Source organism: Pelophylax lessonae, assembly GCF_965119305.1.
Source record: "Pelophylax lessonae genome assembly, chromosome: 1".
In the NCBI taxonomy this organism is placed as follows: domain Eukaryota; kingdom Metazoa; phylum Chordata; class Amphibia; order Anura; family Ranidae; genus Pelophylax; species Pelophylax lessonae.
In genome coordinates, this window is record NC_138768.1 from 825298039 (window position 1) to 825312096 (window position 14058).

Below are 14058 nucleotides of genomic sequence, written 5' to 3' on the forward strand. Positions count from 1 at the left end.
TTGGGCTGCTCCCTCCCACCTGCCTCCTATCCACCCATTAGCAGCCATGTGCTCCCAGAGTGGACACTCAAATTTAAAAGTGTTAGGGACTGCAGATAAAACAGGGTGCCGTGTCGTGGCTCTGCAGCTTACACATGCGTTTGCAAATGCGTGTCAACTAAACCCCTGTTCTTTATTTATATCGAGACAGGTCTACTTGGTTGGTGGTAGACTGGAGGGTGAGTACATCAGACTTGGGGCTGGCTGGCTTCCATGCACCTCTTTTAATCCTTTTCAATTTGTTTTTTCCGATACAGGGATGGAGACGCTGGGCATACCTGCCGGTGTCTCACTTAAAGTCCCACATAGCCCACATTGTCTAGACAAGTATATATAAAACAAAACACTTAACCTAAAAATATACTTGCACATGGTAACACTTATGTTAATCTTTCATTCCTTTTTTAATATTTTCTGTTTTCAATTAAATCATACATGGCAATCCTACCAGCAATGTTTATCCACAGGAACCTTTTTTTAAGGGTGACAACACTTAATACAGCTGCAGAGGATCTTAAATCTTGTGAGACTGCGCACTTGTGAGATCTCTTGTAGGATTTGGGATCCTCAGCTTTTCAAGGATCTCATGAGAAGGTCCAGAGATGTCAATCTCACCAAGGTGAAAGTGCATTTTTCAGAGAAACTTACACTTTGCCCTGCATGGGCAAGGGGACAGTGGCTGGCTCTTCACAAACAGTCCAGAGGCTGCTCATCCCCACAACCACCAGTCCACACACAAATGAGCTCCAATAATTCAGTCTAGGGGATGTCTTTCTGTAATCTATTGCTTGTAGAACTCTAAATAGGAGAGGGGTAAGGGCATGGGATACTTCAAAATGCTTGCACAGTAACATGAGGATACTCTGTTCTAAGCTCCTACTCCAGGATTCTGCTGAGGACAAGGGAATGGCCAGTATTCTGAGACCCTATGAGAGCCGTCTCAGTCTAAGCTACCTCTGGTACTTATATCCCAAAAGCACATAGTCACCAGGAATTAATATACCGTATATACTCGAGTATAAGCCGACCCGAGTATAAGCCGAGGCCCCTACTTTTACCACAAAAAGATGGGAAAAATGATTGACTCGAGTATAAGCCTAGGGTGGGAAATGCAGCAGCTACTGGTAAATTTTAAAAATAAAAACAGATACCAATAAAATTACATTAATTGAGGCATCAGTAGGTTAAATGTTTTTGAATCTTTATTTCAAAGAACAACAGTAAATTAGCTCTATAAGTGGAAAAGAGGGTCAATAAAAACAATATATAACAATATTGATACCAATCAACAATAACTTTACAAGTACAAAAACCTTAGCTCAATCAGCAACCAAGCTAAAGCGCAAGAGTTAAAATCCTTCAAAACTGGATTCCTCCTCATCATCTGTATGTCCAAACAGAGCTTCAGCTATAGCTGGTGTGAGGTTATCAGCATAGACATTGTCATCATCATCATTGAATTCGCAGTCATCGCCATCACTGCTGTCGTTCTCATACAAAGCGCTGTCTTCACTGCCATCCATAGCATTACTAATGCCACATTTCTTGAAGGCGCGTTGCACCATGTCCTCTGGAATCTCTTCCCATGCATCACGAACCCACTTTGCTATTAATTCAATGTCGGGCTTCATCAAATTTCCAGTTTTTGTCAGTCGGGCCTGACCAGATGACATCCATTCATGCCACATCTTTCGCACACGGTCTTTGAAAGGTTTATTTAAACACACATCTAGGGGCTGCAATACAGATGTAAGCCCACCTGGAATAACAGCCAAAGTAACTTGAGAAGACTTTGCCAATTTTTTTATTTCATCAGAGGTGTGGCCTCTGAACATATCCCAAACTAGCAATGATGTTTTTTTCTTTAAGGCTGCTCCTGGTCGTTCATTCCAAATTTCTTCCAGCCATTTTTTTGTTCCGTCTTCATCCATCCAGCCTTTAATATGTGCGCGCACTATAATTCGTGGTGGGAATTTGACTTTTTTAGGCAAGGTCTTTCTTTTAAAAATAATGACAGGCCGCAGCTTAGTTCCATTAGCCAAACATGACAGAACGACTGTGAAATGTTTTTTTTCATTTCCTGTGGTTCTGAGTAAAATAGTTTTTTCTCCCAAACTTGCCACGGTTCTGTTGCTTGGAAGATCAAAGGTCATAGGTGTTTCATCCATGTTTCCAATATCTCCCAAGTCAAAGTTATGGATCCTTCTTTGTTTTATGATGAATGAATGGAATGACATCACTTTTTCATTAAGGTCTTTTGGCAACTTCTGCGAAATCTTAGTTTTTTGCCTCAAACATAAAGAAAACCTATTCATAAAGCGGGTACACCATCCTGCTGACGCAACAAAATTTTCAATGCCTGGTGCTTTTAATTTTTCATCCTTAGCCATTTGAAGGGCACGTAAGCGAATTCCCATGCGTGTTACGCAGTAACCATTTTGACGACACTCCATAACCCATTTATGCAATTCTGTCTCTAGAGCTTCATATGAAGTCGTTAAACCACGTCAAGCTTTTTTTGCCTTTGGAATCTTTTCCAAGTCAGCTTTCATTTTCCGCCGCTCCCTCACTTGTTTTTCATCAACACAAAATTCCCTACTTGCAATACTGTTATTGCTTTCTTCTGCTCTTGACACAACCTTAAGTTTGAAACCAGCTTCGTATGACCTGCGTTTTTGTTTTGATCCAGGATTGGTAGAAGTATTGGGATCCATTTCTAACAGGATAAAAAAAAAAGAGACTCTGAAAAGGAATGCCATACTAAGGTATAGCGATTGAATTCTCAAAATAAACTGTAAGCCCTAGTTATAGTTCTTAAAAGAAGTCCATTTACAGTAGAAACTGTATGCGGTCCACCCCAGGTACCAGCACACAGATGCGGGCAGGTTCTTGCCCAGTACGACACGGACAATACAGAGGCTGCTGGCGTGCAGGAGAAAAGAAGAGCGGTGATATCAGTAGTCATCGGACTTCTCACAGAGGCCGCAGGCGCCCGCAAATGAGCGGGATAGACCAGAGAACACCCGCACTGCACCAGAAACACACCTACGCATTACAGCACATTACATTACAGTACATTATACAGTACATTACAGTACATTACAGCACATTACATTACAGTACATTATACAGTACATTACAGTACAGTACATTATACAGTACATTACACAGTACATTACAGCACATTACATTACAGTACATTACAGTACATTACACATTACATTACAGCACATTACACAGTACATTACAGCACAGCACATTACACAGCACATTACAGCACATTACACAGTACATTACGCCTCCCCCCTCCCCCCCCCCCCCTCAACCCACGTCAACCATAAAGAGAAATGTTACCGTAAAAAAAATAAAAATCTATAAAATAAAATATTACTGTAAATATCATATTAAAAAAAAAAGGAAACCTTGAGTTGTGGTCAGTGGTACATTACACCTCCAACCCCCCCCCCCCTCAACCCACATTAGGCCTTCACCTCCCCTCCACCCCCCCCCCCCCCAACTCACATTAAGCCTACACCTCCAACCCAAGTATACCATAATTAATAAATATATATATATATACTGAATAAATAAAATTAGGAACCTTGGGGTGCTGATGATGTGCAGAATAGATGGTGACAGTTTCCTCAGTTTCTCCCGCTCTTCACTTCCTCTTCAGCAGCGCGGCTGCCAGCACTGGCTCCTCCCACAGTGTGACGTGCGGGTGCAGCTCGTCCACTGTCTCTCCGCTGACTGTCTCCTCCTCTCCTCTGCTACAGAGGAGACAGCGGCGGCGGGTCATGTTATTCGGGCAAATGACTTAACGGCAGCAGATGCGGGGCGGGTGGGTCGCGATGGTGACATACAAAGCCATTGCTGCGGGCGCAGCTCGTCCACTGTCTCTCCGCTGACTGTCTCCTCCGCTCCTCTGCTACAGAGGAGACAGCGGTGGCGGCGGGTCATGTTAATCGGCAAAATACTGTATTCACAGCAGCAGATGCGGGGCTGGTGGGTCGGGGGTGACATACAAAGCCATTCCTGATCGTTCCTGGCATTTCTCCATTTTCATTTTTTTTCTCACTCGAGTATAAGCCGAGGGGGTGCTTTTTCAGCATAAAAAATGTGCTGAAAAAATCGGCTTATACTCGAGTATATACGGTAGCGTCATTACACATAGTCCCCAGGACAGCTGCATACCGTCCAGCTTCCTCCGGACACAGTCCAGTTAGGGGGACAATTCCTCTTTTGGCCAGAACCCTGATGATGAAGTCCCACAGCCAGCTCCTCAGAAGATCACTTCAGGTCCCTAGTTTTGCCACAGCTGAGGCCTCAAAGAACATAAACTCAGTACACAGACTGCCTCTTAGGGCAGCAGCCCTAGAGGATTTGGAACCCTCCCTGCTGAGGAGAGAACAATCTCCCCAGGGCCTCTGATTATTTATCACCTCTCCAGTCACCTTCTGGACACTACAAATCCAGGGATTGACTAGGGCTTGATAAATATTGAGGCTGGTCAGTTGAATCTCCCTCTCTATATTCTGGAGGCTTCTTCCAGAGGCAGGGGAAAGCATTCAAATTCCAAGCCTGTGAAACCTTGAACAGAACAGATTAAACAATTACTGACACTTGACTATAGGAGCCAAAAACTAGATTTGCCTAGCATCCTATACTAGGAGGGTGCTACATATTCTTTAGTGAACACTACAGATAAGCTGAGATATCAAACTGACTTAAAGAAAAACTTTGCCAAAACTGTGCCAAAGCTGCATTGTACCACAACCCAACCTTTGGCCCAGCCTATTTAAGAGAAACCTCAATACTGTTGTAAGTACCTGATCCCACGGTAGACAGAATGGTGGAACCCCACCCTGCTGTCTATACTAGCTGTTAACAGTCGCCATAGCAATTTTTTATGACTCTTATGTGAAACATAGCTGTCTCTTCAGTTCCCTTGACATTGAGGGTTTCTTTAGTAATGGAGGATTTTATAGGAATACTTTTTACGTATGTAGATATTTTGAAGATTTAATCCATGCATTCATCTCTCCTTGTAGGTTTGGTTAAAGGGAAACATTTGATTGATATTAGTCTTGGCTCTATTATCCATCACCTGGCAGCAATCTGTGAGTTCTTAGAAGACATTACTGTTCTAGAACTGAATGATGGTTGTGTCAAGGAACTGGAAAAATGGTTACATAAAGAACCAGATGCCAATGATTGGACACACGTCTCAAAGGTTATGAAGGAGATAGCAGATGGCAGGTTTGTATCAAATGTCATTCTTTATGTCACTTTCTACTACCATTTTACATTAAAGCAGAATTACGCTGTATCTGAGCACCACAAACCAAAAACTATATATAAATGGTTTTTAATATCCAAAGTAAACTCCTACATTCATCCATGTCTCCATGCTTCATTTTGCTAAGAAATCAAATTGAAAAACACCCCCTTATCAGTTCTGGCCATGGCCATCTTCATCATTCATGTAGCATTTGGAATCTATCTTCCCTTAGCTGAGGCATGCAGGCAGGAGGGTGTGCTTAGCTGAGAAATTCCCTCCTGAAGAAGAAAAAATTAAAACAAATAAATATGATATACTTTACTATCTATATACTAATTCTAGCAGCATGAGGATTAAAAATAGTCAGTGCTGATTGAGAGAGTTTAGTTCTGCTTTACTGTAAAGTTTACTTAGCTAACAGTTCGCAAAGCCCACTCTAAGGAATACATTCACTCCACAACTCAATATACTTTATACAGTAATATGATTTTTTTTTCATACATACAATAAATAGCACATATAAAGCCCATTCCAGGCAACTACAAAAGTACAGTTTGCAGAGGAGTTATTTGCTTGTTTAGGTCTAGGGGAACAATTAAAAAAAATTGACTTATCCAAACCGCTGCTCATCCACGCTGTGAGACCAAACCCCACAGAGTCTTCTTCTCCATGCTTTTGTGGTCTAGGGTCCTGACATCATCAAGACCAAAGCAGGGTCCCTACCCCTACATTCGACATGTTGATTTTGAGGGACAGGCCACTGCTGAAGAGTTGGGGATCACCTTCTGGCAGGGAGTGGAGGATCAGGTAAGCAAAAGTGTTCTACTCTCCCCTAGACAAAAAGAGCAATCAACCTTTGCAGTGCAGCCCTATTCCAAGGATAATTTTACATTATTCCGGAGTTGGTCTTGAAGCATTGTTAAATCCAAAAACAAAAATGTGATATACTGTATTGCAGCTTACCACACCTTAAAGCGGAGCTCCACCCAAAAGGGGAAGCACCACTTGTTTGCACCCTCCCCCCTCCACTGCCACATTTGGCACCATTTGGAGGGGAGCGGGTACATGGTTTTGAAAGGTACCTGCTCCCACTTGCAGGTAAGATTGCCAATTTATGTGCATTTCCGGCCCTTCCTCCTTCCCCCCGCTGCTTTCTGGGACACACACAGGTCCCAGAAGACAATGGGACCATTCAGAAAGCGCAGATTGACTCGCGCATGAGCAGTAGGAAATGGCTGTGAAGCCTGAAGGCATCACTGCTGGTTTCCCTTACTTTTAATGCTGGTGCCTGCACCAAAGCTGGTTGACGAATCGGCTTGGGGTGCCGACATTGCCGAATCCCTGGACAGGTAAGTGTCCTTATATTAAAAGTCAGCAGCTACAGTACTTAGTATTTTTCCAGACTGGAGCTCCTCTTTAAATTTAGTAATTAGTAATGAATTAGTAACCAATCGGCTTCCAGGTTTTATTGTCAAAGCTTAACTGAAAAAGCTGAAGTTAAAAAATGATTGGTTACCATGCATATCTGCATTTGGAAAGATTTGAATTATATGCAATTACAGAAACGGCTTCTTTTTTACTTCTAGGATAAAGGTTTTACATAAATGAATAAATGCTGACCATGGTAGGCACCCCAGTCAGACGTAAGTGGTTTGTCTCAACCTTCTAACTGCCACTTTTGCTGGACGGTTTGGCCTGTTAGAGGAAGTTGAAAAAAATAATTACTGGCAGGATCAATGGGTGAAAAAAAGGGAAAGAAAAGAAAATATCGCATCAGCCTGCTCACATTTATCTCTCATGTACTGGCTACCTCTCTTTTTTAAAAATGCACCACACTAATTCGCATTGTACTGTGCTACTGTGTGATCTGGTGCAGGCAAAGGCACTGTAATTGTGACTTGCATTTGGGGTGCCCTTAACAATGTATAAGCACCCGCAGCAGATCGCAAACACAGTGCGTTTTTGAACACGTTGTAGGAAACAAACACAGAACACACCTTTCCGGCACAGCATTTTGGTGTGAACCAGCCCTCAGTCAGTGTAGTACTTCGCAAAGGCAGGGTTTAGAAAAGTCATTGTATTGTTACACTTCCAAAGACTGGAAATACATTCTCTGTACAGTATTTACTGAAAGTAAAATTGTGTTGGATTCAACTTCTGTGACTGACTCAAGAAATAAGCTGTTTGTGGATGGTGCCAAGTCAGCAGGTGATACATACAATGCATAAAGTGGCATCTAAGAGTAAGAATCTGACTGTAACTCCCTTCTGTAGCTAAATATATCAAACTGACATCATGTGAGAATCATGGTATTATTATATGACAATGATCCTTTGCCATAATGGTGTCAACAGTAGTTAGACTGTTGGATAGCATTACCCGCTCTTTACATATGGCTGCTCTCATTTTCCTCTCTCCATTCCTGGACATTGATGCTTTCAGTGTAGCAGGATGGGTAATCAGACAGAATTCTGGAAAAAGAAATGAACAAATTTCAGAAAACCAAATATTCTGGGACACCCAGGCTATAAACTGGAGACAGTTGCCATGCTTGCAAGGCATAGAAATCTTAAAGTAGAGCTAAAGGCAAACTTTTTTTTAGTTTTGGATATAGAGTATAGAGGATTAGAGCACCTGTTGGTTTTTATTGCTGTCTGTGCCCCTATTAGGGAGATTCGCCATTTCTATTTGTCCTGTTTACCATCATTGCAAGTAAAAAAAAATCCCAAATTTTGGGTTGACCCTAGAAAAGTAATAGCGGGGAAATCTTCCAATGGGGACAAGAGATTCCCTTAATTCGTAAGGATTTCCTCTCATGTCCTGTTTTAGCCATGAGACAGGAAGTGAAGGAAAATCTCCCCAATGGGACAAAGTTGGCAAAAATAAACCTTACAGGGGTTATAACCCTCCTTTACTATATCCAAAATGAACAAAAATGTGACAAATGCAACCTGGACAGGGGCTTCTGGAGGGGACTAGGGGCTAGCTTTCTACCCACTGGTTATGGCCCATGGAGGAGACCAGGGATTTTGTCTGCTTCTCCCTGTCAGATCATGGAAAAGAGCTCAGTTCAGACTTTGATCCCATGGAGAAAGCAGAATATTCTCTAATGATGGACAACAATGTAATGAATGCTGAAAGCCAGGTTTGGAATAATTCTCTGAATAAAGACAATAAACGCTTCCCTTCTAGAGTGGATGGAAAGGTGTAATAGTAAAATTGTACAGGTTAATGGTCAGAGGGAATACGGTGGCCCTCCTGCAGACTGGGTTGGAGAAGCCCTTCCACTTGGGACAGAAATATGTATCAACAATCTCCCTCAAAAAATCTATGAAGATAAATGAATTCCACTTGTTCAGACTGCTGCAACATTGTATGATTTTTGTCTTATGATGACTTGTCTAGTGGACAGAATTCACAAGTGAAAGTTGGTTTATGAGTGTTGGATAGCCCTGGGTCTCCTTTCTGGGGAACTGGTGCCGAACTGTCTGGGTGGGCACTGACTAGAGTCACCTAGGCTTGTCTATGTGACTAGTTGTCAATTAGCTTACTGTTTAGCTGTTAAATGGATTGTTGTTTGAAGTTCTATGAGTGAAGGAGTTCTTTGGAGTGAGAAAGGGGAGAAGGTAAATTAGACTTTCAAGAGAGATGAAGATGGGCAGTGCAATGGAAAGTTGAGGGAATAGGAGAGGAGATGAGCAGTGCTATAGAAGGGGGAGGAGATGAGCAGTGCTTTGGAGTGAGGAGGTGCTACTTGCTATCAATTGTTAATAATTTAACTGTAGTTCCACATTAAAAGCAACCCTATAGTGCAGGGGTGGGGAACCTACGACCTGCGGGCCGTATGCGGCCCGCAAAGTCATCTGATCCGGCCCCTTGTGCTTGGATGACCAGACGTCCCCAGACTGAGGACACTGTCCCCGCTTTGCATGGCCGATCCTGGGCGGGGGCGCCCAGGATCGGCCCTACCATCAGTGGCGTAGCGTGGGGGGTGCGGGGGGGGGGTGGTGTAAAATGTAGGGGGGCGAAATCCCACGCCGCCGTGTCACTCCAGGCCGCCATGTCCCCTGTCAGGCTGCGCCCTGTTATTGGGCGAATAGTGTCATGTGCAGCAACAGGGGTCTGGCCTGTCTCAGATCCTGCTCCTGGAGTCCCGCCTCCGCATCTGTGAACCGCGAACGTCCCTTCTCCTCCTCAAGCCTGGATCTCCGGTAAGTCAGCATCCACACAGCCAGACAGAGTGAGTTAGGGGAGAGCAGTTCGGGTCATGCTGTGTAGTTCAGTATAGGAAAATTGTAGGTAGGACAGTGTACTGTAATGGTTAGTGTAGTGGGCAGTGTAGTTTAGTGTAGTGGGCAGTGTAGTGCAGTGGGCAGTGTAGTGTAGTGGGCAGTGTAGTGCAGTGGGCAGTGTTGTGCAGTGGGCAGTTTAGTGTAGTTGGTAGTGTAGTGGGCAGTGTAGTGTAGTGGGCAGTGTAGTGCAGTGGGCAGTGTAGTGCAGTGGGCAGTGTAGTGGGCAGTGTAGTGCAGTGTAGTGGGCAGTGTAGTGTAGTGGGCAGTGTAGTGCAGTGGGCAGTGTAGTGTAGTGGGCAGTATAGTGCAGTGCAGTGGGCAGTGTAGTGCAGTGGGCAGTGTAGTGTAGTGTAGTGGGCAGTGTAGTGTAGTGTGGTGGGCAGTGTAGTGCACTGTAGTGGGCAGTGTAGTGCAGTGTAGTGGGCATTAATCACTCTGCATTAAGGGGGGCACTGATCACTCTGCATTAAGGGGGGCACTAATCACTCTGCATTAAGGGGGCACTAATCACTCTGCATTAAGGGGGGGCACTAATCACTCTGCATTAAGGGGGGGGGCACTAATCACTCTGCATTAAGGGGGCACTAAGATCCAGCAGTACCAGCCAGAGCCAACAATACCCACAGCAGAACCAGCCAGAGCCAGCAGTACCCACATCAGTACCAGCCAGAGTCAGCAGCACCCACAACAGTACCCGCCAGCAGCACCCACAGCAGTACCAGCCAGCAGCACCCACAGCAGTACCAGCCAGCAGTACATACAGCACAGTATCAGCCAGCAGAACCAGCCTGAGCCAGCAGAACCAGCCTGAGCCAGCAGTACCCACAGCAATATTAGCCAGCAGTACCAGCCTGAGCCAGAAGTAGCCACAGCAGTACCAGCCAGCAGTACCTACAGCGCAGTACCAGCCTGAGTCAGCAGTACCCACAGCAGTACCAGCCTGAGCCAGCAGTACCCACAGCACAGTACCAGCCTGAGCCAGCAGTACCCACAGCATTACCAGCCAGCAGTACCAGCCAGCTGTACCAACCAGCAGTACCAGCCAGCTGTACCCGCCAGCAGTTCTTTTCAAAACTTACCACCACAAAGAGCCGACTGCGCTCAAGACTGACCGACGCAAACCTGGAAAACCAGTTGCCAGTAGCAACATCATCAATACCAGCTAACATCACACACCTCACCAAAGAGACGCAGTTGCAGCCATCACATTAGGGGTGAGTTAATTAAATGTTTGACCAAATATAATAGGCGCATTTTTAAGTTGATAATTTTGTGCGGCCCCCGAATGATTTTATAAATACCCAAATGGCCCTTGGCAGAAAAAAGGTTCCCCACCCCTGCTATAGTGGAACTCTCAGGACAAAAAAGCAAAAATACATTTAAAAAAAATCCAAGGCAGAACTAAGACTTTACTCATGCACATGTGTTGACAGGAGTAAAGAGCAGAGTGAGTAAAGTTGGTGCTGTCAGCATCACTACAGGACACACTGTTGAAGAGGTCAGTAAATGGAACTGCAGTGAGTAGCAGGAAAAGAGGCATCTAATAATCAGAGAAAAGTCAAATACTGAAGGTTCTGATGGATGTTGTAGCCAGGGCTCAAAATTTCAAGTCCTGAGCTACTAGCCAGGCCTTAAGGGTTACTCGCCACCAGTTGCCCCACCTAACTCCTACCCTGCCCCGCCCCTAAATGCGCCCTCAAAAAATTATTTTATAAAATGACACTGTTAAATGTTTTTGCATGAATACAGAAGTTGCACAAATAAATAATAATAACAACAGTGTGATTGTATGTGCGTTTTACCTGGATTTTAGGTGCACTTCTATTGAATTCTATTACACAGTGCATTTTCTGAAGCCGCATCAAAGATGCAGCATGCAGGACTTTAAAGCGCTTTCATGAAAACGCATTTGTAATAGAAATTCAATAGAAATGCACCTAAAATCCAGGTAAAACACACATACAATTACACTGGCCAAACCACAGTTCACCAGTTATTAGGGATAAGAGAGTGAATAGGGGGGGGGGGTCTGGGTTGTAATAATATATGTTAATGAAGAGCAGAGTGAAGGACTGTAGAGAAAGTGCTAAGGCTGTATTTTGGGACAGGACAGGGTCAGCTAAATGGCTGCTTGGAATGCTCAGAGCTGGGACCAGAGGCTGCAGGACATACAGTACAGATTTATGGAGAGGACAGCTGAAAGATAGAAGTAGATGAAGGGTTAATGTGAACAGAGAGTACAAGAATCACTGCTGACTTACAATTGTGCAGGGAAGATAAAGACAAGTGCGAGGAGACAAAGTGAAAGTGACCTGGCCGGGAAGGAGAACAAACCAACAGGGGGAGGGGAGCTTGGAAGGAGAGAAGTGATTAACGGCTGCAGGAGAGATAAGTGGCTGGAATGGAGGAGTCCAGAAATCATGTATTGTGCTGCTGCAATAACAGGAGGGAGAATGACATTCACTCCTGTCAGGCAGGTGAAGGCAGAAGCTCCTAGTGCGCCCCCCCCCCCCCCATCACAGATATGGGCACTGCCCACCCCTGCACTTACCGACAGTGTTCTGTCTCTTCCTCTCCTCTCTCGCCTTCAATCATTTTCCACTCGCATTTGCGAGCAGGCGAGTGGAAAATTTGAGGGCTGTTGTAGCCATTGGTCATCAGAATCTGCCTATATTGCAGCAAACTGATGCTAATACGTGTTTTGGTGACAACAGTGTTTAGCTCTGAGAATGCAGAGCCACTTTCCTGTATGTGCTGTATGACAGAGAGGTAAGAATCACAAAATTGGCTCAACAGAATTACAAGATATAAGCAGGGCCGCCATCAGGGGGGTACAGCCCATACACATGTAGGGGGCCCGGGCGTCCTGAGGGGCCCCAAACAGGGAATGGTTGCCACCTGTCCTCGCAATGCCATTCAATTGTATGCTCCGCCGTTCCCTTACAGACTGGCACTATGTTGTGGGTCCTGTCCCTCACTAGCCCTCACACACAGCTGTAGGCCCTGCCCTCCCCTGTTCTCCAGTTGTTCACCCCTGGACAGGAGGGGCGGCATTTACTAGAACCATTCACCTTTATTTTCCTGGGATGGATAAGATGGGACTGGAGGAGGAGGACGACATGGAATGCAGGAGGACATGGGACTGTAGGAGGACAATGACACGGTAGGTGGGCCCTGTGGAATGTTGGTGGTCAGGCCTAGGGGGGGGCCCAGGCCAAAAACTGTGTAAGGGGCCCCAAAATTTCTGATGGCTGCCCTGATATAAGTGTTTTAAGCTGCTTGCCCGGAGTCCAGTTTTATATATACTAATGACGGTAACGCGGTTAATAATGTTTTTATGAAGTTATGGCTGTTTTTAAAACTTTTAGTGTTTGTATTTTTCAGTGATAACTGGCAAGCCAGAGAGGAAACATTAAGAGCTAAATTGACACACGTCAGTAAATGTGACTTCACAGAAGAAAAGCCCACAGGGTCACTAGTATTGCCAAAAGCCGACTGTCTTCTGAGCATGTGGGCGCTACAATCGATCAGCAAAGACCAAGAGGATTACTCCAAGTACCTGAAGAAGTTCTCCTCCTACATTAAACTAGGAGGATATCTCTTGATCTATGGTGATATCAACGTGACTTTTTTTAAAGTTGGGGAATACAAATACCATCTCCTGACACATGACGATGATTTTGTAAAAAAGGCTTTAACTGATGGAGGCTTCAAAATTTTACAGTACGACAATGTGGAGAGGAAAACTCCAAGGGATCTTGTAGATGTGGATAAATCTTTCTTTGTCATTGCCCAAAAAGTGAAGGAAGTGTAAAAATGGACAAAGACCACCACTCAGGGAATTTCCCAGTCTGCATTTGCCACTTCAATCTCCACTCGCTGGAAAACAATCAGGATTCACTGAGATCAGCAACACATATAACATACTGTACCTTGGCCATTGCTTTACCACAGACTCATTGCTTTCTATTTCTCAACATTTGTCACAGGTGCATTGAAAATGCTGAGAAATGTTGGCAGATCCAAGCAGATGAATGTTGCTTGTTATACAGTGCCTTGAAAAAGTATTAATACCACATGATATTGTCCACGTTTTGTCATGTTACAACCAAATACGTGAGACTGGAGCTTCACCTTCCAGCAGGTAAACAACCTTAACCACTTAAGCCCCGGAGGATTTGGCTGCTAAAAGACCAGGGGTTTTTTGCGATTTTTTACTGCGTGACTTTAACGGACAATTGCGGGGTCGTGCGACGCTGTACCTAAACGAATTTGACGTCCTTTTTTTCCCACAAACAGAGCTTTCTTTTGGTGGTATTTGACCACCTGTGCGATTTTTGATCATGCGCTATAAACAAAAAAAGAGCGTCAATTTTGCAAGAATAACAATATTTTTCACATTTTTTTATATGAAATTCCCCAAAAAAAATGTAAAAATCAAAATTT

General features: G+C 44.3%; 1 protein-coding gene across 1 annotated transcript in view; it reads left to right on the forward strand.

Moving 5' to 3' along the window:
* LOC309555794 (nicotinamide N-methyltransferase-like) overlaps positions 1–13675 on the forward strand; it is a 34406-nt gene extending 20731 nt beyond the window's left edge. Inside the window, exons 2-3 of the mRNA XM_082257957.1 lie at positions 5091–5298; positions 12997–13675. Of these exons, the coding sequence (XP_082114083.1) occupies positions 5091–5298; positions 12997–13426 (638 nt within the window). The 3' untranslated portion in view covers positions 13427–13675. The remainder of the gene's footprint in view (positions 1–5090; positions 5299–12996) is intronic.
* Positions 13676–14058: the final 383 nt, after the last annotated feature.